Source organism: Thermobia domestica, unplaced genomic scaffold (assembly GCF_964235325.1).
Source record: "Thermobia domestica unplaced genomic scaffold, izTheDome1.hap1.1 HAP1_SCAFFOLD_165, whole genome shotgun sequence".
In the NCBI taxonomy this organism is placed as follows: Eukaryota; Metazoa; Arthropoda; class Insecta; order Zygentoma; family Lepismatidae; genus Thermobia; species Thermobia domestica.
The window spans coordinates 69,703-97,653 of record NW_027655905.1 but is presented as its reverse complement, the minus strand read 5'-3'; the positions used below and the strand labels follow the sequence as shown (position 1 = coordinate 97,653).

General features: G+C 37.7%; 2 protein-coding genes across 2 annotated transcripts; one reads left to right on the top strand and one right to left on the bottom strand.

The window, feature by feature from the left end:
- Positions 1–14: 14 nt before the first annotated feature.
- On the top strand, positions 15–5,210 carry LOC145676484 (uncharacterized). The gene is made up of 2 exons (XM_081747289.1): positions 15–1,377; positions 5,206–5,210. Exons 1-2 carry the CDS (start codon positions 15–17, stop codon positions 5,208–5,210), a joined length of 1,368 nt encoding a protein of 455 aa, XP_081603415.1.
- Positions 5,211–13,682: 8,472 nt separating this feature from the next.
- Positions 13,683–14,057, bottom strand: LOC145676483 (uncharacterized). The gene has a single exon (XM_081747288.1). It carries the CDS (start codon positions 14,055–14,057, stop codon positions 13,683–13,685), a length of 375 nt encoding a protein of 124 aa, XP_081603414.1.
- Positions 14,058–27,951: the final 13,894 nt, after the last annotated feature.

The following is a 27,951-nucleotide window of genomic DNA, read 5'->3' as shown; positions in this document are numbered from 1 at the left end:
CCTGCACCTTAATCATGGGTATTTCATTACTGTTTCTTAATATTCGGTCACTTACTTCCCAGTACACTCTCTTCGAACAGCTACTTCTAGAAGAAACTATTCAGGCTTTCCTTCTGAACGAAACTCTCCTTACTCCATCTATGACGTTCAGGATACCTCGCTATACGCTACTCCGTTCAGATTCTACCATTGCAGCACGCCGAGCAAACGGAGGAGTGGCCATTGGCTTCCATCCTTCGATTAGTCACCGCCAATATCATCCAGCATTGATTAATGTTCCAGAGTATCTCATTACTACGTTGTACTTCCACTCCCTTTACGTTACCATAGCTACCATATATGTACGCCCTGGACATCCCATCCCACGCTCATTCTTTCTTTACATCTCCAATAACTTTAAATATTATATCATAATGGCCGACATCAATATTCACAGCCGTCCAGCTAATCAGAAACAAAGCTTCCTTGACTTCATTACTACTCATACCACCGGCCATGTTTTTGATATACCTAAAGCAACCAGACCCATCACGAATACCACACCTGACGTAGTTATTTCTTCTGGCAATCTCTTCCAGCGTTGCACAATTGAAGTGCTCGATTCCATAGGTAGTGATCACCTTCCTATCAAACTTCATATCGATCAACCGCAGGCTCCTACTCTTCGTTTGCTCCCTGAACCTCGTCGTGTTCCACGATTTGATAAAGCCAAGTGGAATGACTATCGCACTACTATTGCTGAAGATTTGGTTACCATCGAGCCTCCTACTACCGAAGATGATCTCTACGCACGGGTCTCTGAAATCACTCATTCCATTCATCACGCTTCTGACCTTCATATACCCACAACTGAAATAACCAGGTACCAACCACGTTTACCGCCAAACTACCTACCTCTCATACATCGTTCTCGCGAATTCTTTCGCGAATATCAGCGCACTGGTAACCTAGAAGCTCTTCGTCATCATCGCCAACTTCAGCGCACTGTACGTAACTACGTCAAGGCACATAAGCTTCGCAACTGGGTGAAGACGTGTAACAACTTAGCTGAAACTTCACACCCTACTAAGTATTGGAAGCGATTTCGTATGTTGACTGGGAAGCTTACTCGCACACCATATCCGCTGTTAGTAAATAACCAACCATTACACACAGACGAAGAGAAAGCGAACGCCTTTGCAGACCACCTGCAGACTACCTTCACCCCATTCCCATCTGATTTTGTTCAAAGACATCCTACTGATCGCTTGAACTTATCATCTTCATATCTACAACCCAGCGCAGCACACATTCTTCCAGACGACAATCCTCTCACAGCTCCAATTTCTACATCTGATATCGCCACCGTCGTAAACCGCAAGCGCAACACAGCTCCTGGTATCGACCACATAACTTATCGTCATATCAAAGAGGCTCCTTATTGTCTTCTTCTGCTTCTTTCATATATATATTCTTTTATTCTCCGGACCGGCTACATCCCCTGTGACTGGAAGACTTCTTCCACTCTCATGTTTCTTAAGCCCAACAAACCTCCAGATTCTGTTGCTTCTTACCGTCCAATACAATTAACCTCCGTTTTTAGCAAAATTCTTGAGCGCATCATTGTCATCAGACTACATCACCATCTTTCTCAATATAATCTCTTGCCTGTACACCAAGCTGGTTTCAGACCTAATTTCAGCATCAATGATCAATTGCTCAGACTTCTCAACCTAATCACAAATCATTATAACACTGCTCGGCCTTCATGCCTCATTCTTTTTGACCTAGAGAAGGCTTTTGATAAAGTGTGGCATTTAGCCCTCATGTTCAAACTTCACCGTTTTAGGCTTCCACTCTGCTACCTCCGTTTCATTTTCCATTTTCTTTCTAACCGCCTATCTTATGTTACCATCAATAGTTCTTCATCACATCCGATCTTTATCCATTCTGGTGTACCTCAAGGCTCCGCTCTCTCGCCTCTTCTATACCTTCTGTTTGTAGCCGATATGCCAACCCTTCCTCCCAATGTTCATACTTTTCAATATGCAGATGACACTGCCTTTCTTTGCACAGCCAGAACTATTCAACAAATCAATTCTGCACTCCGCCTAGCAATAGACTCTTTTCTCCGATGGTGTGCTAAGTGGCGCCTTCATATAAACTCGACTAAGACTCAAGCTATCGTCTTCATACCACCTCGAAAACGTTCTCGAGTTCAGAAAAACCCCAATCTACTTAATCTAGAGGTTCATGGCACACGAATATCACCTACTAAACAGGTTACCTATCTTGGAATCATAATCGATCATCACTTAACTTGGCGGCCCCATCTTCAAGCAATCATTCGTAAAGCGTATGCTCGGCTCAATTTACTAAAACGTCTAGTTGGTACCACATGGGGATTGCAACCCACTACAATCCTTAATACGTATAAGGTATTCTTACGTCCAGTTCTAACTTATGGTCATCCCGCTTGGGTTGCTGCACTACCTTTTTTCTATCAGAAATTACAAGTTCTTGAAAGGCACGCATTTCGTCTGGCTTATAGGATCAAGCTTCCCAGTCCGACACAGGAGCTTTACGACCGTATCTCTTTTCCTACCATTCTCCGTCATCTTGAACAGTTGCGACTAAAGTTCATCACAAACCGGTTTCAGCAACGTCATCCATTACTTCTAGATACTATGGATGCCGACCGCCACTATGATTTAGGATATCAATTTTCTACTTGCCCTCTATCCCTACTCTTCGCTTTATATCTCAAAACCATTCCACCAGACCATCCAGATCATTTTGTCGCTTCAGCTTATTCTTCTGATCACCTTCCATTTCATATATCACCTACATATGCTGCACCGTAACCTATTGTGCTAACAGGGCTCCACTTGTCTACATTACTGTCCAGAGCAGCCCCTGGACAAGAAGATAATCTGCATTCGTCTCACTAACATATCCTTGTGTTGTCCTGTCATATGCACTTCATTGTCATTTTTTTTTCCCAGTCCTCATGATTATGAACAAAGTTCATAATGTCCAATGAAATTGAATAAAATGCAATAAAAGCAATAAACTGAAATTATGATCTAAATAAAATAAATGATTCCTTCCGCTTATTCTTACTTCCCATAGACCACCTCCAATATCCTTCCTTCCCCAGTCTCTACACTCCTCACCCCGGATAGAGGGCGTAACCCTCGCAAGGGAGCTAGCCTTCGGCTAGCACTAAAAAAAAAAAAAAAAAAAAAAAAAAAATGTCTTACTTAATTGTTTACTTCACTAAATATAAAATTTTTGAAAGGAGCAAGCTATGGGTATTTTAAGCCCTTGCTTCTTCAATTCTTAATAGTGATGGGGATTCTGATTCCTTTCTGTTATTTGATTCTTATGAATTCGTTGAGTTCAAGGAATCGTACAATGTAATCACTACTTCCGTTATTTTGATTACAAGAACTCATAAGCTTGCTCCTTGCTAGTAATGGGAATTCTGATTCCTTTCTGGTATTCAATTCCTTTAAGGAGTCATGTGTTCATCAGAATCCCTGTACTCAGTTGCCTTTTGGGTATGCCGGTGACGATGAGAGATGAGTGGAATAAAGGCAGTGGGAGGAAACGGGAGAACCCCGAGAAAACCCACTAGCGCTGTATTTGTCTATCACAAAGTCCACACGGCGCGAGATGGGATCAAACCAGACACTCCAAGCACCGGAGATGAACGGGTCTAGGACAAATCTGCCAATTACCAAATGCGCCAATCGTGAAAATGGACAAATCTGCCAATTACCAAATGCGCCAAACGCGAAAATGACCAAATGCGCCAATTGTGAAAATGGACAAATCTGCCAATTGCCAAATGCACCAAACGCGAAAATGACCAATTGCGAAAATGGACAAATCAGCCAATTAACAAATCTGCCAATTACCATATCTGCCAATTACCAAATGTGCCAAACGCGAAAATGACCAAATGCGCCGATTGCGAACATGGACAAATCAGCCAATTGACAAATCCGCCAATTACCAAATCTGCCAATGGAGAAATCTGCCAATGGATAAGTCACCGAACTATCTTTTTATTTTAGATGTATTCTTCAATCATCATCCCACAGTATTACAAAAAAGCATAATAATAATTATTTATGAAAGAAAGCGGAAAAGGGTATTTTAAGTTTAATGTGTGTTACTTTTCAAAATTCGCAATTATGTTTCAAAATGAATGTTTACTGATGTTGGTTGTTGGAGTTTAGTATGCCATTTCTGTACTTAGGTTATATGAGACGTGACGTAACGCGTTTGAATTTTAATGCCCTCTCACTGGGAATCGAAACCCAAAAGACTAATGTTTGTTGTAATTATTGGAGAGCCAACAAATAATTTCACTGGACAACAAATTTTAACTTTTTTAATGCTTCGGAAAAGAAAAGTACATTTTCTTATGCAAATGAGGATGCTGAGTACGAAAATAAAAATTAAAATTATAAACTGGTTCGAGTTTAAGTGTAATCGATAGAAATGTGTGTTATGTAGTGTTGACACTTAGATTCTTGAATTTTCTATTTGGTCTTTCACTTAAGTACCTATTGCTTCAATTCTGTTCATCCGATTATCTTGGTTCATATGCCATTCACTTCAGAATAAACCAAGCTTGCAAATGGTTCTATGTGTATGTGTACATGATGTATAAGAAGAAGGAAATTCAAGGTAAAGTTGGGAATTTACCGTCCAAAAGTATCTTTTTTCAAATGTAGCACCCCCTGGTACGGCCCCGACTAAAGGCACCCAAATATAGTATACCTTTAAAAACTATTGTAGTTTATAAGTAATACAATAGTTGTGACGAAAAAAATATTACTCAGTTCTGCTAGACAATACCAAATTTCATATAGGAAGAAAGTGAGATAACTATAAAATCAAATGAATCCGAACAGTATTATTTATTTGAAATGAAATGAAATCTTTGAGTTTTACGTCCCGCGATTATGCCGGTAAGGCTAAAGGAGACGGTGATGATGAGTAATGAATGAAATGGTGGAATGAAGAAAGTGAGAGGAAACGGGAGAACCCCGAGGAAACCCACGCACACGGTGCTTGTCGACTACAAAGTACACTTGGCGGGTTTGGGATCAAACCCGGGACCCCAAGCACCAGAGGTGAACGCTCTACCACTGAGCCACAGCGGCCCCTGTTATTTATTTGAGTTCATGAGTTATACGTCATTCTCTTCAGAATAAAACAGGCTTTCAAATGGTATCATGATAATATGTGTGTGTGTGTGTGTTGTAAGAGAAAAGGGGAAATTGGGGTAAAATTGGGAATTTTCCGTCCAATAACAATCCAAGAGCAGAGTTGCTCCAGTAGCCCTGATATAGTTTCTCCATCATAGATATAACTTGGTAGAAATGTTTCCCATGTTCATCAAGGACTGTTCCGCAATTTTCTGGGAAGAAATATATGTGGGATTGCAATATATGTATTTTTAGTGATACATTACACCCTATTGCTTGGTAGAATTAGGTATTAGGTGCACCTCTACTTCCTTATAGTTCTGAGACCGCTCGTTTTCCAAAACATTCGTCACCACTTTTCGGAAAGAATCTCATTCAATTCTCTCCTCATTTTCTAACACTGCATCAAATTCAGGATCATTGAGGAGTTAGCGAATTTGAGTGCCATTAAGAATTCTTACCTGATTTTACTTTCAGCAATTTGTGGAAGTTTACGCAGAATATATTTGAAGAATGTTTTGATGCTTCTATGAATAGCCGCCATTCACCGTCTATGTTAAGTTTACTCATAAGACCAGTTAGGCCTACATTGTTACAACGTAATATGTCACTTTCCACTGAAAATACTGTTTAGGGATTCTGCCGTGTTCAAAACACGAACAATTTTAGATCTTCAGAATAAGCTCCCCATTTCTTGAGTTTGGATGCCAGCAGTTCTGCGCCACTTTTTGACAACCCCAGGTAATTTAATTCAGGTTGAGTATCATATGGTGAATAGATAATGATATTTTGGTTTTGTGAGGTCAGGATCGGTGGAAGACGATGAATCTGCAGCAGAATTTGACAATCTGGGTCGACATTGTTCGCCTTTTGCTCTTCATCGGGTGAAACACCGGAGTAAGTTACAGGAAGTTGTGGAACCTTTAGTTCTTCCGAGTGTGGCACAGTGACGAATATTTCAAGGAATATTTGAATAAGTAGCAGTCCACTTTTTTCTTTTCTGGATAGACCTTTAATTGGAAGAACTATGCAAAAATAGCCGTTTGAAGTGTGATCTGTCGGTTCTCTCCAGATCATTGGAACTGCAAATGGCACGCATGGCTTTTTTCCGTGTAGCCAGTCCCACAAATTTGTAGAACAAGTATTACAACATGCGACAGCCCCATATCCCGTTTCGTCTCGTAGCAATTTGTCGTGGTGCTCACTTCTTGTCCACATCTCCCTCTTTACAGCCAAAGTACAAGTGATAGGCTTTCTTTATGATAGAAGCGAAATTCCACTTTTCGCTTCACTTCGTTAGAAGCAACAATTTGTTCCGCACTGCAAACATATTTACGCGACATGTTTCTGCTTAATATAGTCATAGAAAGATTAATAATAATAATAATAATATTATTATTAATAATAATAATAATAATAATAATAATAATAATAATAATAATAATAATAATAACACCCACCCAATATCTCACCAATACGTCCGAGATGGCAAATTGTAACTACAAAAGAACGTTACACATGTTTTCTCTGGCAAACTCTTCAATACAAGCTAAACCGTGAAGTGGTTGATATTTCTTTGTTAGCGATGAAGTGCGAGTAATATGGATAGCCAGACACTACGCAGGAATTTATTTCGGGAGGGGCCCTAAGCTTTTCGGGGGTCCAAATACAATTTGAAGCTAAATTATATTAAAATTTGTAAAATTTCACCTGAAATTAGACTAAATTTACAAACAAGTCGGGGTGTCAAAACCTTCAGGACTCCCTCCTGCTTATGTCCCTGAGGATAGCAATGAAACTAACCGTCAAACAATGGAAGTTTATTGAAATAAGTAGACAGCTCCTGTTGCCACGAACCCTTAATTTGCCCAGCAGAGCACATCGGGTGATAACGTATTTCTTTGAAACCAGAACCAATCTTCAAAAACTAATTTCATATTCGTTATCAGCACCCTAAAATTAGTAAGAATTGGTTAGTTTTATCTCCGAAGCATTTTTACTGTTGACCAGTGGTTTCAGAGCAAGTTTCTCTTTATGTAGTTAATACGTTTAATGTGGATTAAATATGATCCAAGATTAGTTGATATAAAAGGAAAATTAGTATAATTGAGTACACTTTTCATCTATTAGTAAATACACATTAGTAACTAGTGTTTTGTAACTTATATGCTTAGTGCATAAAATAATTTTGTGATCCTGATAACAGATTCCTAAAGTGAAAAATATTAACTGTTAACAATCGGATTGTACCTTTTGTTGCTTGATTTCTCTTAACACTGACACATATATTTCCCAGAATGACACGCGTAGTCCTAACAGTCTTCCAATGACGAGACATATATCATTCCATTGATAATATTGAGGTAAACATAATGTCATACGTGCGTGTAAAAACCCGTGTAAACTTTTTTAGAACATTTAGTAAAATATCCTATTCGTAGATATAAAAATTGATGCTTTGTTACAGCTACTTACTGATATAAAAGTGAAACTGAATTATATCGTCATTAACCATGCGCGCTGATCTTGGGGATTGGCCTCCCTGGATGTACATATCTTTATTCGAATTTGTGACAAGAAACTACACATATTTCAATGCCTCCCCAAAGTTATACAGAAGTCGTCGTCGCTGTCATTAAGATCATTATTACACCAATTCTAAGACTACATTACTCAGCTAATGAGATATAGTGCAGAATGTTGATTTTCTTCCTTTAAAAATAACATTGTCAAACACATTATATATGTATAAATCGATAAATCACATCGAACCAAATAAAATGAGATGCTCGACTACAAGTTTACATGTTTATAAAAAGGTATGCTGCACTAACAACTGAATCTTTCGTTGCCAATAATCAGTGACAGCTTTCATTCATTGTCCTGGCAGTAGCGAACTAGCAGCTTGCTTGTCTTTTCGTAAGGTGACACACATACGCTTTTTCGAACATGCTAGTTGTAATCGTAGGTAATAACAATCAAGTTAATTAAAAGGTCTTGGCAATAAGTATTTTCAAATTGGTTAAAATGAATTCGAACCTGTTTTCGGGGCGAGTTTGAATAGGGACATCAAATTATAAGCCGTCACTTTAGAATCTTTTTAAAGAAAATTACAAATTTACTTAAAATATTAATTAATTTATTATTTACAAGGCTTTGAAAAAATATTTCTTCACATTCTTTCAAATATTACAACTTTCACAATTACAAATTAGAATTTCTCACTCAGTAAAGATCGTACAAAAAATAAATACCAAAATTTATAGTTGTAAAACAATTTCTTCTGTTATAACTTTCGGTTCTAAATTTCACGACTGTAAATCAGGTCAAGAGGACAAAAGTTACTTGTAATATGGGCAAAGTTCCTACAATCTAAGAACCCAACAAAGCTGACTCTCAGTGAACTATATGAAAAAAAAAACTAAATATTCTAAACTTTCTAAATAGAGTACTCAAAAAAGATCTCAAGATACGTGTTTGTAAACAAGTCATGATTGTACTAACTACTGCTTACTTGTTAACGATGTTATTATTGCTATAATAATTGCGTTTCTTCTTACTTTCCTTATCCATTTTCTGTTAAAGATTATAGCTTCTTATTGAAGACTTTTTATTATTAAATTATTACCAACTGCATTCTTCTACTTATAATAAGGAACACATATATTGGTTTATTTCGAAAATATAAAAAGGAAGCTGACATTCGCTTAATGAATTAGGTCAGTCATAGACAGGACTGCTCGGAGATGTCATGGTCTTTCACACAAATTCTACGCGAGGTCCAACCAAACTTGTGAAATCTCCATCCCCGTAAAGGTCGTCAGCACAGTTGTAACTTCGTTTTTGTTGAAATAGTAAAGTAACAATATTTATATGGTTTAAGTCCTTATTTATTACTTCTTTCACTACTTTTAAAGGGCCTGTGATACATCAATAAGGTGTCTAGGCCACAACCCTCGATTGTGATTAAACTTGGTAGATTAATAGGACACTTTGCAAAACTGATGTAACTAGCAGGAATTTGTCGAAAAAGCTGTAGTTTCTGAGATTCGCTTCAGAACCAGTCGATTCATTAAAAATGACATTTGTCATGATATCTCGGGAACGGCTCCACCGAGAACAAGCAAACTTTGCAAGCCATAGTAGATACATGATAGCTTTGAAACGAAATTAAAACGAATTGTCTGCACCTGCGCAGAGCGTAAGGATACACTATCAGGTCTATGATCGCGGTCTATTGGAACACATCAGTGTGATGCAGGCACCCATGCATCAAAGAAACATTCCAAAATCATAGCCCATAGGGTTACCTATATATAGTTAGTGTTGCCACGCTCGTCTCGATAACGAGCAAACACTTCGAGACGAGACCTGTCTATTATTTGCAAGACGAGACACGCGACAGTGTTGTAAGGAGACGAGATGCGACAGCCCCATATCCCGTTTCGTCTCGTAGCAATACTACCCAGTTGCATAAAGCAAAGGCTAACGTAAGAGATCCACGACGGTAGTTACGCAGGCTTGTTCGGGTCACGACTAGCAAATAGTCGGTTTTCCCTTCATTTTTATCTCCAGTTTTCTCGTAATGTTCTACAACCAAACTTGGCACACGTATTCCTTACAGTGAGGAAACAAACATTATGGGCGAAAGATACTCCTTTAATCACTAGGAGCGCTTTAATCACTTTAGCGCTTACAGCACAGGGAAATCAATCCATAAAGTTGTGAGAAAAATAGGCATACAATTTTTATTGTAAGCTTAATTACCCGGAAATTTTAAGTTTGGATTGTACACATAATTATATGGAAAATTTTACACTTTTTTCTTTTACGTTGGTTTACTTACCTTGATATGGAAGTTTCAAATTTCATCCTTTTTTCCACTGAAAAGTATGGATAATTCATCGTAATTTGGCACATGGCAAACAGCAATGTGGTAATTGAAGTTGAAGAAGGAGGGAAATTCTCATTCACCTCTGAACACTTTCCAGCAACCTCGTTCCGTTTCGCTGTATAGACGGGGGAGGGAACTTGGTAATGGCATCAAACCTTCATGTGTAATTACAAAAATTAAATTTATAAACAAATAAGAAATCATCAGTTTATCTGGCTTTAATTGATAATTTATGCACAAGATTCCCTATCGAAGGCGTGGTAGATGAAGTTTCTGTTCACCATGATTCGACATTGCCAGCTGACATGGTCGATATGGAAAAGATGTTGTATGGTGATAGAAAGATGATACTTCTTGCTGAGTATTTCAAAACTGACCAAGAAAAATCGTTATCAGACTTAAGTCTAACAAGCAGAATGTCGATGAGGAGCTGCAGAAATCGGGTAGAAGTATTATCAATTTCCACGACAGAGTGGGAACGGGGATTTCCTCTTATGAATTTACAGATGACTGATACTAGAAATAGACTAAGTGCTCAAAGATAATCTAACTTGTTGTTCATCAATGTTAATGGCCCACCGCTACACAAACTCAAAGTAGACGTGCTAGTTATTTCTTGGCTGAAGGATAGACATCATTCCACTGCGGATGATTTACCATGAAAAAGTTACCAACAGGAAATAAACCCGATTTCAGGTTTGTTTTAAGGTGGAAAATTACGAGTTATGGAAAATGTATACTTGTATTACTAATGGCTTATTTGTGTTATTCAACTTTGTACCTAATTTTTAGTAAGTCTCTTCTTTGCTTTAGGTAAACTACTTTGAATATATATTCATAGACTAATAATTGCAATTATGCATATTTGTGACTTAAATTTAACGTAGTGTTTTAGTGATTACACAAATTACAATTATGAGCATACTTTATGGAGATGCTCTCACAGTGGGTAACCGAGCACCTTTATACACTATGAAGAACTGATTTTTCAAGTCTTTTGTAAGAAAAATACTGCGAACTGAGAAACCATAACCTTTCCATATAGTACAGGGGAATTTTCTTGTGAATAGAAGTTTCTGTTGGAATGCGTTCAGAAATTAGCACTTGCAAGAATACTCTCTTAGTACAAGTATATTTTAGGCACGCACTAATTCCCCCCAGCCTCGAAGTGCTTCAATTTCCTCACTGACAAATATTTTACCATTTGATGTTGTAAACGTGAGATCCACCTTATTGTAACAGAGTGATGCTTGAGCGATTGACTAGAAATTAAAACTCCGATTAGTGGCAATTTCACAGTCTTGTTTTCTTACAAGTGCAAACCCTTTAGTCAGTCCAGAAGGGGCCCTGGATCGTGTTCAGAGTTGATGACGATGGATTTTGGGGAGTCAGAGTAGGTCACAGTGGATGAGAGTGGTTCATGGTGGGTGTTGGGTCAGAGTGGTTCGCGGTGGGTGGTGGGTCACAGGGGTCATGGTGAGTGGTGGGTCAGTGGGTCATGGTGGGTCGTGGGTCAAGGTGGTGGTGGGTCAGTGGGTTTTCGGTCAAGTTTTCATTGACCCACGCAAACTCTGGAACATGCGGAGCAATTTTAACGAAACTTGGTGCACATATTACTTATAACCAGGAAAAAATGTAGGGGTGAGATACAGATGGTGATCAGAAAAATGGAAACACCTGTAGTTGGCAACACGTCAGATGTATCGGTTGGCAGTGGTATCGTGGCGCCTGCAGCGCCGGACCGCTGGTGGTGCTGTGTTAGGTTGGTCTTGATACTACGTCAGGCGCAGTGGAACAGCAGTGTCCAGTGGCTGCAGCAGACGGAGGTAGTGTAAAATGGGAGACCTCTGAGATTTTCAAAGAGGGCAAATTGTTGGTGCGCGGTTATGAGGAGTGAGTGTGACGGCAGTGGCTACTGTGTTAGGTGTGTCGTGTGGGACAGTGTCAAAGGTGATGACGACCTATACAACATACGGGAAAACCACATCGGGGAAGCGGAACAGTGGGCGGAAGAAAATCATGAGTGACAGGTCACGCCGGGTATTAAAGCGCATTGTCACGCAGAACCATCGTGCCACTGCGGAGCAAGTGAAGGAGGAACTCAATCAGCTCCTCCCCCACCCTGTTTCTCCTTCCCCATGGCATGAACTTACGGGGTCGTGTTGCACGGATCAAACCGCTCATCAGGGACCATAACGCTTTCGCACGCCGCAAATCGTGCCGCGACCATGCAACTTGGACCGTTGAGGACTGGAAACGTGTGATATGGTCGGATGAGTCATTCTTCACCCTATTCCCGACCACGCGCCGTGTTTATGTGTGGAGAACGCCCAAAGAAGCTTATGATCTGCAGTGTCACCGCCCAATTGTGAAACATAGCGGCAACTCGGTGATGCTGTGGGCCGTAATATCATGTTTTCCATTGGGTCCTGTGGTCACATTTAGCGGACGAATCACTGCCAACGATTATGTCGCAATTTTCTGAGACCACTTGCATCTTATGGTCCGGGTGTTGTTCCCGGACAATGACGCCATCTTCCAGGATGATAATGCACCCATTCACACAGCTGGCGTTGCAGCGTGGTTTGAGGAACATCGGGATGAAGTTCAACACCTCCCCTGGCCCGCCCAATCCCCAGATCTCAACATAATTGATCATCTGCGGTCCGTCTTGGAAACACGACTCCGGCGACGATTTCCACCTCTATCCTCTCTCATAGAACTGGCCGATGCTCTGCACGAGGAATGGTGTAAAATTCCACTTGCTACCATTCACGACCTCTATGACTCCATCCCACGTCGCACCAAGGCTGCTCTGAAGGCGAAAGGTTGCCCGACACCATATTAATCTGGTAAGTAGCAATTTTCTTCAGGTGTTTCCATTTTTCTGATCACCATCTGTACATCTATCATCCCCAATAGGGTCACAGGGGGATGACGTATGCTAATAATCGAAAATGACTGGTATTAGTGTCGAATTCTTAGTTTTCGGGCTCACGGAGATGAATGGTGACTCCCAATGCCATTACCGTAAAATATAGCCCCCGCTGGTATGGGAAGTGAGGGTGAGTTAAAGTCACAGTGAGTATGACATGAACAAAGAATAGATTCAGTCGAGATAAACCGGGTTATCAATCGTTGAAATGAGCATTATATGGGGAGTTGAATGATTCAAATATTTTTCACAAATTTCGTCATACTGTGGGAAGAACTAGCATTTTACATGTATAGTGAAACTTGTATAAAACGGAAGGTGATGGGTCCGAATTTTACTCGAAGGAATAACAGCGATAAGGACTGTGAGGAGTTTCCGTTATAGACAGATTTCCGGTTTATTCAAGTTCCGGTTTCTACAAGTTTCACTGGATATATATATATATATATATATATAATCATAGTCAACCATTGTCAATACACTGCTGGATGAAAGTCTTTCCAACTCTTTTCCACAACAGCCTATCTTCCATTTCCACTTCCTCTTCTGAATGGCTTGTGGTAGGTGCATACACTTGAATCACTTGTAGTGTATATCTCTGGGAGAGTTTGACTACAAGCCTTGCTACTCGACTAGATATACTATCTACCTAAAGGACCTTTTTTTTCAATTTTTCGTTGATAAGAAATCCCACTCCGCCGGTCTTGCTACATTCTGATCCTCTGTAGTAGAATAAGTGTCTGTTCTTCAGTTCGATTAATTCTTCTCCTTTCCTTCTTACTTCGCTCAATCCGACGATGTTCCAGTTGACTTTCTGTAGCTCTTCTTCCAGCTCCTGGAATTTTGCTTCTGAAGCCAGGGATCTTGCATTGTATGTAACCATGGTCAGTTTTAAATGGCAACCTAGTCCGTAATTCCGGGAATTCTTAGCACCCTCTGCCTGCAGGTGATTCTGAACGTTGCCTTGCCCAAACACAGTTCGGCTTCCGGAGAATGAGGATCTTGGCTTATTGTGTCCTATCATGATTGTTTAAATAAGTTGGAGGTATTTGGCAAAAATTACCGTGTCGGCCAGGCATGTTGGTGATAGCCCTCCCTGTTCGCCTTCCTACCGTTAGGGAAACCTGTAAGTTTCACCGTGGACAGGAAGTTACCAGTCTGCACCACTAGGATGTACGGGTAGGACATAAATGGCTAGCCCGGCCGGTTCCATACGCCATCGACTAATTCTCAGCGTGCGGGTCTTCTTCTGGTTTACTACTAGACACCATTTCGCAGATATATATGTATATATACATATATATACAGGGTGTGTCACTTATAATGTCCAACCGTGATAAAAACTAAAAGAGAAAGGGAAGCGAAACCTTGCATGAAGCAACTGTAGGAAGGCTGACACCTATCCACGTATTGGTTAATATCACCGGATGAAAAGTGTTGCCAACTCAACACAAAGTTGTATTTCTTGAATAGCACTACGTTAAGTTATTACAAATTTTAAGTCTACATACAAATCGAAAACAAACCATACCACTTTTATTGTTCAGTGATGCAAACTAATTATGCTAAAATATCACAAAAATCCAGAAACTTCCCAATTTTGGAGGTCTCTACAACAGTAATGACGCAAGTGAGATGGATGGTGCATCGCACATCGAAAGCACCGTATTGTCGAATACTATGGTCAGCATATGGTGTATTTCTATCAAACAGAACAAAAAGTTACAAGGAATTCAAAACTTGACTTCTTACAAAGGGCTTTATTTCGAAAAAGAGCTTAGATAAGTATCACATCTAATTACGTGGATTATTTTCAAAAAAGATGTAATGATCATAATGCCGTTTACAGCAATTTGATATTTTACACCGTTTAGGAGATATGATAATGAATGTTAAAGTTGGCAATACTGCTAAAAGTCGTGAAATTAGGAGAATATGTGGTAATCACAACTACCAAAAACTGTTGGTCAAGTGTCAAAGGTGCGAAAACAAGCAATGATCGCTTTATAAATTTCTTGCAACTGCGTCATTTTAAAAATTATTGCCAACTGTAACATGTATATATGGTAATGTCCAAGAGATCGGGCACCCCCAAAATATAACCTCAGTGCAGAAAGGGGTCAATCACTTCAGAAAATAACAAGAACAATTACTTTTAACAGTTATAAATTCATCAAAATTAACACATAATTACAAGCAAATTATCTCTCATTGTGTTAGAGCAGGTACGATTTATTGAACTTTTACATCACATGTCTCTCCTGTCTTCACAAAATAACCAACCTTTTAAACATATAGGGGAGACAGGGGCTGGTTGGCGAACTTTTCATTCTTTATTTTTTATGAGCAGATTGTGCACTGTATTGCAATGTAATGGATGTGTACGGATAGACCAATGTTTCCTCTAATAAATTCAATTTTTGTTTTTGTTTCGTTGCTATGTTCAACAAATTTTGATCGAAAGTATGTAAATTGTTTGAAATTGCGATTTTTACATTCATTTAAGCATAATATGAAAGGAAATGATAATAAAAAAAATTTCTTAGCTCAGGTTGTGAAAAAAACGCCCTTGTACAACAATAGCTGTATATATACAAATGTATTAATATTTATAGAACATTTAAGCAAAATCCATGTAAAAACCTACATTTTACTACTTTTTTTTATCTATTTCACTGCGATGTGATAAACTGGGGAGTTAAGAAGTACCCTAACCTATTGCTTTCTATACCCTTGTACTTCCTTTTTCAAAATTGCGCAAATACCAGTTTCACAGCGATACAGGAAATAAAGTAACCGTGGTCAAGTTAAACATTAACAATTCCGTAATAAAAATCAGCATTAACATCAAAACATGAAAAATATGTACGAATACCTTTTTGTGCAAGAACTACACTGCAATGTAGACAAAAGTTTCAAGTGATCCCTTGTACAGGATTATGTTTATTTTATTTTGAGCGTCTTCGCTTGGCTTGCCTTTTGTAGGTTACATCTGGAGCATCCCTTGCAATAGTTCAACAGTAGTCGGCCAATATGTTAGAACTCCACTTTCCCTCATATCTCTTCTCCATGGCTGCAATATCTTGATGGAAACGCTCACCATGTTCGTCATTTACTGCTCCACAATCTTCGGGAAAGAAGTCTAGATGTGAATGAAGAAAGTGGAGTTTCAGGGACATATTGCAACCAAGATTTTCGTAGCACAATAACAACTTTGCTACCAGTTGTTTGTAATTTGTTGCTCGGTGTCTTCCCAAGAACTGTGAACAGACACTCTTCAAGTTTTCCCACGCAGCTTTCTCCTAACCTTGGACAATTTCGTCGAACTTGTGATCTTTGAAAAGTTGCCTAATCTGTGGCCCTATGAAAACACCCTCTTTAACTTTGGCATCACTTAATCGAGGGAATTGTCCTCTTAGGTACTTACAGGCCTCATCCTCTTGGTTCATGCTCTTAACAAAACTTTTCATAAGACCTAATTTAATATGTAGAGGGGGAAGCAAAATTCGGTTACGATCTACCAGTGGTTCATGCTGCACATTTTTCACTCCCAGCTGAAGAGTTTCTCTGGTACTCCAATCACTTTTGCGGTAATGAGATCCACGATCTCTACTGTCCCATTCACATATAAAGCAACAATACTTTGTATACCCTAACTGCATACGTAGCAACAGTGCTATTACTTTAAGGTCACCACAAATGAGCCACTGAAAATCGTAATATTTAATGGCTTGAAGTAAACGTTTCAGGTTTTCATAAGATTCCTTCATATGAACTGCGTAACCTACAGGAATTGAAGGAAGTTCATTTCCAATATGTAAAAGCACTGCCTTTAAACTCACCTTGGACGAATCTATAAAGAGCCTCCACTCCGTAGGTTCGTAATTAATTTTCAGTGCCCTCATGAGACCATTTACATCTGTACATGCCACAAGTGTGTCTTCCATAGTAAAAAATGAAGTGAACATCATCTCCCTATTCCGATACACTAAAATATTTACTTTTTCCTGCAATACATTCCATTGCTTTAAGCGTGACGGTAAAATTTCGGCTTTGCTTTTCGAGAGGTCCAAGTCTCTGATTAGATCACTTAGTTCCTCTTGAGTAAGTCTATGTGGTTCACATGGAGGTTCTTCTACAACAAACGTAGGGTCCTTCGAAGTACTTGATTCAGAAGCTTCAACTTCTTGATCATCACCAGAAAAAAGATCGTATACTTTAGGTGGGTCAGGAACAGGTAGTCCTTCTCCATGTGGAACAGGGCGCATTGCAGAAGGAATGTTAGGATAGATCAAGGCCCGCTTCTTCTTCGTGAAAATTCCCTTCTTGACGGAAGGAACCATACAAAAATAACAGTCTCTGATGTGGTCGCTTGGCTCCTTCCAAATCATGGGCACTGCAAAACGCATTGAGCGCCCCTTCCCATTAATCCAATTTCTTAGATTGCTGGCACAAGTGTTACATACAATGTGGGGTGCCCAAGATTTATCTTGGTCTCCAATTTTACAACCAAAGTAATATTGATAGCCTTTCCTTATTAGTGGTGTTACAGTTTGCTTTTGTGAGGAAAATGTCACTTCCCCACACACGTAGCAGAAGCTATCCGCACTGTTTACACAATTTCGCGGCATTTTTGCTTATTAAAATCCTCAAAATGTAACTTGCAATAGTTCCGACAACTATTTAAAAATATACATTCTAAATACCAGTATTTTTGCGTACTTGTAGTTGTATTTTTATGTCCTGCACTACACAAACGTCACACCCAAAACGCTGATAACTGCACTAAACCTGTCTTTTCTAACAATAGCAGAACACTACTGAGATAAGGAACACAATGAAACCAAGGGTTCATATAGTTTCTCCAGTGTTGCCAGATCAGTATAACATTTTACCCCAAACGAAGCGAATATATTTATTTTTAAAGCGTTATTATTAGACATGCCTGTAAAACGAAAAGTAGAGCTAATATTCGAAAATAACTTTCAAAATCGTGATTAGCACCACAAAATCAATAAGAATTAGATGATTTTGTTCAATTTACATTTTCGTTGTTGAACAGTGTTACAGTTTTCGAGAAATAAATTTTGCTTTCTTTTAAAACGGAGTACGCCAACCGATCATACTTTTTAAATATAGCAAAACACACACACACACACAAATGGATTTATTAGAAATAAACGTTATTTTTCTAAATTCTATTATATATATATATATATATATATATATATATATATATATATATATATATATATATATATATATATATATATATATTGCAATGAAGTAGGCTGTTTGAAATGACTTTTATTCACAACATTTAAAAGAATCAACATTATGAAATATGAAAACTTCTTTCTTTCATTCTAGGTTGGATGTCATGACATTGAAAGCTACAAGATTATCAAACCACATTTGTTTAAATATGATTTGGTGTAGGTTAATTCTTCATATTATTTGAAAATGTAATTAAAATTACTGAACTATCAAAAAAGGTAGTTTACTTCCCGCTGTTCACAAAGTAGCTAAAAGAAACTAAGATATGTTTTATCTGAATTATCGAGATATGCAGTTTATTTCCTACTTTCCACAAAGAAAGAAAAAGCAATAGCTAGGCCTCTATTTTTGTAACAAAAGAACACATACAAAATATTCTTGATCCTGAGAATTAGGCCTATTAAGAAAATTCAGAGTCCGGCATACAGTCTTATCTCCATTTCTAAATTTTGACAGTAATCCAATACGTGCATGCTATTCTATAACATTAAAGTAAAATATTAGTAGAACTGTAAACTACATAACAATAAAACAAACAATGTAACAATAAAAGTAAAATGAAATAAAATTTCACACGAGGTTCTTTGGTGCACTATCAAACCAACTCCAAATGCTATACGCCAACTAACCCCAAGCCCATGTAGTGCAACAAAGTCGTAATTACTCAGCAATTGTTTGGCATTAACGTTTTATTGTTTCAATATCCATTAAAACAAAGTTCAGATCTAACTAATGCTATATACTTACCTCTGTACTCCAAGTAGTGACGATTCTGTGATGTGACGGAGAACTGAAAAAAATAGTCTCCAGCCAAAGAGTGGTCAACTGGTTAGGTCAGGTTAATTATGTTCTTCTATACATACTCCTACTAAAGTCATCAAGTGTTCGCCTGTTTCCCTTTTGTATTCTTTTAAGCCTCGTACTTGGTACAATGTTTCTCCAGCAGTAAATGTCCATAATGCTAAAAAGCAAGACTGTATAGAGCGCAGAGAACTAGGCTTGAAAAAAGGAACACCTATATGGGTGAGAAATTACAGGTCTGTCTTTCCAAACTTTATTAAGGCTTATTTTGTACGTTACAGGGGAAATAATGTTTTGGAGGTTCAAGTAGATGGTTCTATCAGAAGGGTTCACAGACATCAGATAAGGGTTGCAGATGGGAAATCAAGTGCAGAAAATGAAGTAATAAAAAACTCAGGCAATAAGTTCGGGGTGGAATCAATATGTAACGAGTACAAGAATAAAGTTCGTAGAGGAGTAGATCGAAGGTTGGAGACAAAATATCAGAATGAAGCAGAGAGACAAAAGCCTATGTTTGTTCATGAAAGTAAAAAAAAAAAAAAAATGAACATATAGGGCAACAAAGAGAGGCAATTGGTCAAAGATATGGCAGAAAATCACAAAGAATAAGAAGACCGCCTGATAGATGGGGATATGGACAATAGTCGTCCTTTTGAAGAGGAGGAGGATGTTGAGGGCAGAAAGAGTTATGGTTTATTGCACATGCACTCATCTAAAAAAGAAAAGAAAGAGTGGAAAAAAGAGATGTAAATGGCGATGATCTTTCGAAAGAAAGTTTGTTACTAAGGAGAAATGTATTATGGCTTGTGAAGTAAACTAATAGCTAAAAGCGGAAGCCTGTTGATTTAGGTTAGTTACCAAGTAGGTAAGGGAATGTTTTAACTAGTAAATAAACATTTAACAATATATATATATATATATATATATATATATATATATATATATATATATATATATATATATATATATATATTAATGATGAGCAAATGCAAGACCAAGACCAAGACCTGGCTGGTCTTGGTCTTGGTCTTGGTCTTGGTCTTGCTGCAAGGGTCTTGCAAGTCTTGCTTTTAAAAAATTTTAGGCTTTTCATAGGTAAATTTTACTCTGGATAAATTCTACAATATGCCACTAGTAACGGAAATACAATGTGTTTCTAAATTTAATATACTTTACCTTCGTGTAAGTACGATGATAGTGTACAGCATAGGTGACACTCTTTATTTGTTTCCAATGGGTCCCCACGCTTCATATTTATAAGATAAATTACAACGTTTGGTAATCTTTTTTATATTTTTAACATATTCAATATTCCACTGGTTTCCAAAATTGGGGAGACCATCCCTAAGACGCATGAAAGAAAATCAAGACAGCACAGTTTACTGAAATAGCATGAATTGATAAATTATTTTTACACTCTAAAGGCGTCAGATAATTTTTATTTTCAACCAAGATTAGCTAATCTTTGTATTGAACAAAGTTCCAATTAAATATTGAGATTTAGTTTTACTGATTCCAATATGCACTCTATGGAACAGAAACCTGGACATTACGCAAAAGTGACGAAAAATGTATTGGAGGCTTTCGAAAAAAGAAGAGAATTAGCTGGGTTGAACGGAAAACGAATGAGAAGGTGTTAGAAATAGTAGCAGTAGGGGAGAAGAGAAGAATTTTAAATGTAATTAAGAGGAGGAAAAGGAACTGTTGGGACATTGGCTGAGGAGGAACTTTATTATGAGGGACATGCTAGAGGGTATGGTGGAGAGAAAGAGAGGGAGGGGGCAAAGGAGACTGTAGTTGAAGGCAAGTATTAAAACAGAAAATTGCTACGTCAAGACAAAGACACTTGAGAGGATCACCGTACATCGAAGCTTCTGAGTTTAAAATGACCTGCCAATAATGACAGAATAGCTATTATGATGATATGTTAGCAATATTGGCCAAAAAGAGAGAGAAAAAATAAAATAATGATTATAATCCAACCTCTTAATATTTTAGAATAATTTGAGTGAAAACTGAAAACGACTCAACTGTTCATGTCTTTTGTGCAAACTTAATTTATAGAAATATTTTTGATCTATATTAGAAATACAAAAACCCAGCATCAAACTCCAAGTTATTTGAAATAACGGTACAAAATCACTCTCACATGTGAATATGGCTTATTAATTGTTGTATAATGGCATATCCCTCAGTCCCATATACCTGAGAAGGCTAAAAGTTATATTGATAAACAATTATTCAACGTATAAGCACTCGACCATGAAAATCAAACTTGCGGACACATACACTAAGTTTTTGTCAATGGCATGAAAATATTATTTCGATATTAAGTTTTTGAGCACACATTAAAAATTTCTAACGGATGCTTAATCCTTGGAGCCAAGGCCATACCCATGTAGTCGGCACTTACGGTGTGCGGAATTACCGATGTTCAATACTACATTTCTTTTTAGTTTTGGAAGAAGAACACAACTAATATGTTTTGAAATGATATAATATCTAGTTTTACGTGCCACGATTATACACCGAGGTTAAGGGAGATTGTGATGATGAGAAATGAATGAAATGGTGGAATGAAGAAAGTAGGAGGAAAGGGGAAACTCCAGAGAAAACCTACACACATGGTCACTATCCATCAAAAAAGTTCACATGGTGCTAACTGGGATCGAACCAGTGGCTACAGCACCAAAGGTGAACGCTCTACCACTGACCTGTACTTGTGCAAGACTCTTGCGCAAGAGTCTTGGTCTTGGTCTTGCATCGGGATTCCTGGTCTTGGTCTTGGTCTTGCATGCAAGACTCTTGCAAAAACAGCACGACCAAGACTCTTGCGCTCATCACTAATATATAGGGGAAGTCAGTTTAATATGAGCAGTCCGAAAATATGAGCAGCACGAAGCTCAAACTCACACAGCGCACGTATATCTTGTGCGAGAGGAAACCAACGAAGTTCGTAGCATTGTTTGGAGTTTCATAAAATTGCAGAGAGTAGCCCAAGTTCGTTCGCTGCAGTTGTTGTGAAATAATATCCAAATTTACAGGTACGTATAATAAAAAAATGTGTAGCTTTTTGGAGCTATAGTTAAATCAGGGTAATGAATAATAAGCTGAAACTAGGTATCTATGCGTTATATACAATTTGTCATTGGATTTATAGTCAGATCTGTCTAGGAACACAACGCCAGTCTTTTGTTCACTTCATTTCTATAAAAAGAGTTGTCAACCACAATACGTCAAAATATCATTAACAGTCAGTGAAATATGAGCTTTTGAATTCAGTTTAATATGGGCACACATATTTTTTTGAAAGTAATGAGAAAAATGGACATGAGGAGCTTTTGAAGATGTTAACTAAAGTAGACTGTTAATGATAATTCCGTAATAACATAATTATTAATAACATGGATGATATAAATTCTACAATCTTCAAGTTTATAATGAGCTTGGATACATTTCGCGTATTTCCAGTCTATCACTCCAGCCTTGTGTGGGATTTGTGTTGTACAGTTTATGTGTGCGGAGAAGGTGAACAAGCAAACATCCATAAATCAATCTAAAGCTCGCAGCCATCCATAAATACCTAGGTAAATCTAAAGCTCAAGTGGATAATAACTTTATTGAAAAAAACACCAGAAATGTTACACCAAGTAAGAGGACAGTCTCATCCACACAGTGTGAGGAGAATGAAAGTATTTGCCATATTTATGAAGGAAAGTTTAGTAAAGACTCCAAAGGGGAAAAATGGATCAAATGTGATATGTGCAATAACTGGTATCATATCCTTTGTGTGAATGTTCAGTGCCCTGAGTTCTTTGTTTGTGATTATTGTATCAGATTTAATGCCCAGTTATTTGCGTCACAGCAATAGACAGGACTCTTGAAATGAAGTATGTTTTACGTGTACGTGCAACTATCTTTTGCTCGTTATTGTAATCATTTACGTTTTATTTCTTCTTTTGTACATTTTTTGTATCTGCTTTGTATTTCATGTGAAAATATTAGAAAATAAATGCTACTCGCCCTACGAAGTGCTCATATTACCCTTGTACTACGGAAAATATGAGCACTGCGCACCTACCTTATTAACCTATTTAATACTCACGAACAAAAATATGTATAACCTTGTAGTTTTTAGCGTTTGTAGACGAATGATCAGGCTTTCTTTTGGTAAGAATTTCTACTTTCTGTAATACATAATTTTTGAGATATATTAGCATTTTCATTAACTATGCTCATATTCAACTGACTTCCCCTATATATATATATATATATATATATATATATATATATATATATATATATATATGATTTTTAATGATTTTCAAACCTCCAATCTATAGTAGTAAACGGTAATTTTTTGTTGACAACCCTGGCAGAAACATTCCACTTTCCTCTTGTTTATTTTAAATCACCTTTCGAGCAATGGTGTCATTAGTTTTTAAATCTGGTGGGGTCAGATGACTCAAAATTAAAATCCTCTTTCCGACAAAAGTTATATATACAAAGTAGTACAGTTTCTTTAAATATATTTTACTAAAATCTTGGGGAGGCGTCCTCCCGACCCTCCCCCCTTTAACGACGCCCGTGTTTCGAGTTTCCTCTATAAAATATTAAATTGTTGTAACGTGACGTTAAAAAACTATTTCTTTTTACTCGTTTTGTTGTTTTCTGTGTGCAATATCCTGAGAAAGAAAACTAGGGGCGAGTTCAGATGTTGCATTCGCAACTCTGAAATGAAATGCAATCTTTAAGTTTTACGTCCCACGGTTATGCCGGTTAGGCTAAAGGAGACGGTGAAGATGAGAAATGAATGAAAATGGTGGAATGAAGAAAGTGGGAGGAAACGGGAGAAGCCCGAGATAACCCACGCACACGGTGTTTGTCCACCACAAAGTTCACTTGGCGGAGGCTGGGATCGAACCCGGGACCCCAAGCACCAGAGGTCGCAACTCTATAGCTCGCAACTCTATCGCTATTGTGTATTTGTTGAGAGTGACAAATAAAAGTGGAATTATTACGGCGTCTCTCTCTCTGAATGACTATTTACACTACACTCTGTTATGAAATATCTAACGTACAATGCTCTGAAAACTTGTGTGAAATTTAGTATCACTTTGTAACAACAAGACGTGGAGCTAGAGATTGAAACGAAATTGGAACCACCGTAATGCGTTGCAATTTTCAAAGTTCTCTGAATGGGAATCGAACCCGGAACTACGCGTATCAATGGTCCACGCACTAACTATTATGGAAGCGGGAAGAACTGTTTCGAAAAAATGTTGGTTAACACCTCATTTAAAGAAATTATTCTCGCTATTGTGTGCAAGTCCATGAATGGATTTTAATAGCTTATGATCAAATACTTTTCAGGGAAGTTTGATGATTGGGAACGAGATTAAATTCCTCTTAATTGTCTCCACACCAAAGCAAGATGTACTATTATTGGAAAGTAATCTTCTTGCTTTAGTTTTGCGTCGTTTTGCCGTCTCCCAAAGCTATCTGTTGCGAAAGGCTGCTCAGAAAATACAATTTCAATTTTACAGCCATATCAATCTACCTACAAGGATGTACAGGATAATTTGAAGGATAACAGGACTCATTAATACACTGAATATGTACGTAGATGCTATTTTGCGACCTAGGCAACTTATGATCGAACGCCCCTTCGCCCGTCACTGCACCACCTCCTGATATACTATCCACTAGTGAAATTGTTCCAAATGTTGATTATTATTATTATTATTTATTTATTTATTTATTTATTTATTTATTTATTTTTTTTTGCGATCCTTCTGAGTTCAGTGGCCCTAAACAGTTTGTCTAATCGGAAATTACACTCTGATGGAGGGAATAATGGGAATATTTTTATCCATATTGCTGTATGTCTGAAGTCCTGCAGATGGGCTACTTATACAACGGTGATCGGGGCGATTAAGATTTCGTAAACTTCGTATTTTTTATTTATTTATTTATTTTTTTTATGACACACTTGACAATATATGTTTTAAAGATTTAGGAACAGTGTATTGAAGTGCGGTACTCCAAGCAGTTGTTCACATCACCCTATGTAAATGCCGTCGTTGATGATCTCTGACCATTCATACCTTTATGTTTTGAATTTTCAATCTTATTTGCTATATACATAAACGTGAGTATGTAGTGTAGTGTGTATCCCATTGTTCACGACACACTTCGCCGTTGATCGTTGGACATTATATTGTTCCAAATATTTTCATAGAATTATCAGCTTACCAAAATTGCCTGTGGGAACTCCTGACAATTTCGTACAATAAGTAAAAACGATGCTATGGGTTCATAAGAGGGACGTAACTTGTGGGTGGCAAGGGGCAACTGCCCCCAGGGAAGCTAACCACCCATTTTAAGGCAGAATTTTCGTACTCCATATACGATACGAATATGAAATTATAAATGAAGCGTCAAACAGGTTCACAACATTACATAAACAAAACGACCCAAAAAACGTAAATGAAACAGAAATAAGTCGTTTTCGCATTTAGTTAATTATTAGGGTCCTTAGAAATAACATTTATTTGAATGGCTTTGAAATTTATCAATATTGTCCCCTTTATTAATAAGTCATGTATGGAATGGACCCAGGGGCGTAATTAACGGCCCCGCAAATCTTCCCGTGCGGGAGGCATATTTTCGAAATACACTCAGCCCTAGCCAGAAGGCATTAGGTTTGGCAACATCGCACGGAAACGAATGCTCAATTGCATTCTAACCAGTTCCTACTATTATTATTATTATTAGTATTATTATTACTACTACTACTACTACTACTACTACTGCTACTGCTACTACTACTACTACTACTACTACTACTACTACTACTACTACTACTTTTAGTATGGATCTGTATAAGTACAAGGGTAAACTTATTTTAAGGAAAGAAGTTTAATGAAAATTTTAAAAAATAACCGTTAAATCACTTTTTCAATATTATTTTAATCTTATTTTAACGTAAGAAGTATTATAAAAAAAATTTTAAAGTAGGAAAAAAAGCTTTCCGAAAGCAGGACTTGAACCCACGCCAACAACGATTTTCCTTACTAGTATGTTGCGCTAACCTACTTGGCTACCAGGACCGACACCAGCTGGCGTTTACTTTGTGGTATATGTAGGTCATGACTCGTGATCGCGATATAAACGTCATTCATTTTTCCTACATTGTTGCCAAGCGTAACCCCGTTCACAATGCCTTCTGGCTAGAGTTCAGTGTATTTCGAAAATATGCGTGCGGGAGAGTCCACATTCATCGGGACCCATAAAGAGTAAGGAAAAGACGGAAAGAGGGGGCCGAAGAATTAGAAACAACTTTGGATATAGTATACGACAGTGCCTCATCATTTAGCGAGGACTCACGAAGTGCAGTCTTTTAAGGATTATTCATTGAGGATATAGGAACTTGAAAATTAGGGGACTGAATACGCATATTAATGCTCATCCCTCCAGAAATAATAATAATAATAATAATAATAATCATAAGTTACGGCGCTGGTTCATAACATTAAAAATGGAAACCTTCTACGGCTCCACGTACAGTCCCACTTTCTTGTATATGCATGTAGTTTAATAGAAGAAGAAAAATCCAGATAGAATTTAAAATGATTTACTACGAGAAGATTGTGCGTCATCGGATTTTTTTAAAAGAAAAAACTGTATAATTTGAAAGAAGTCTAGAGATGGCAGCACATTCTACAAATATCTGTTTGTAGAAACCAAATTAGCAGCACACAGACTTTAAAGAATATTTTAAAGAGTCTAATTTTCTATAACATATGTATTAAAAAAATTTACTCAAACTACACATACTTGAAACTATTTGGGTTTGCTAAATGTGAAATTCCAAATAACCATCAGTAAATAAGTCTCATAGGTGGATTGGGGTGAGATTAAGGACGTTTAATGTTTCTTTCGTCGTCAGTTCAACAAACTGCAATTTTTTTAGAAGCAAACTGTGGGTGATTTATGCCCTTGCTTCACCTTTTAACTTTTAAGAAACGTAATTTTAACATTTGGAACACTAACGGGGATTCTAATAATTTAAAAATCATTAGATAAAGTGAAAACATTTATATTGTCCGTTATAAACTTGACATGTGTAAGACATAATTCACACTATGCAGAGTGGTTTTGACGTACGTTTCAAAGCCTTACTTTCCGCTTAGCTTATCGAATCAAGCTCCCGAGTCCAACGCAGGAGTTGTATGACCGCATAACTTTTCCTACCATACTTCATCATATAGAAAAGTTAAGGCTCAAATTCATTACTACCCGATTTCAGGAAAGACATCCTTTACTTCTGGACACCATGGACCTCGACCGCAACTATGATCTGGGATATCATTTCGTAACTTGCCCTCTATCTTTGCTCTTCTCCCTTTATCTAAAAACAATTCCACCTGACCACCCCGATCATTTTGTCGCTTCTGCCTACTCTTCCGACAATCTTCCCCATCACGTTTCGCCCACACATGTTGCACTGTAAACTCATCATACTAACAGGGCTTCACTCGTCTTCATCACTGTCCAGAGTAGCCCCTGGACAAGAAGATAACCAGCATTCGTCTTTTTAACAACTTGTTTGTGTTTGTCCTGTCAAGTGCACCTCATCATCATCTCTTCATGACCCAATGATTATGATCACAAGATCATAATGTCCAATGGATACTATAATAAAATGAAATAAAGTTGAAATATAATAAAGTGCTACTTAATAAATGATGTTCCAGTTCTCCTACATCCCATAGACCAGCTCCAATCTCCTTACTACCCCAATACTTTCACCACTCACCCCGGATAGAGGGCGTAAC

Bases quoted from the DNA above. Each gene is read 5' to 3' on its own strand.
- LOC145676484 (XM_081747289.1), top strand. From the start codon at position 15: ATGGGTATTTCATTACTGTTTCTTAATATTCGGTCACTTACTTCCCAG.
- LOC145676483 (XM_081747288.1), bottom strand. From the start codon at position 14,057: ATGATAGGACACAATAAGCCAAGATCCTCATTCTCCGGAAGCCGAACT.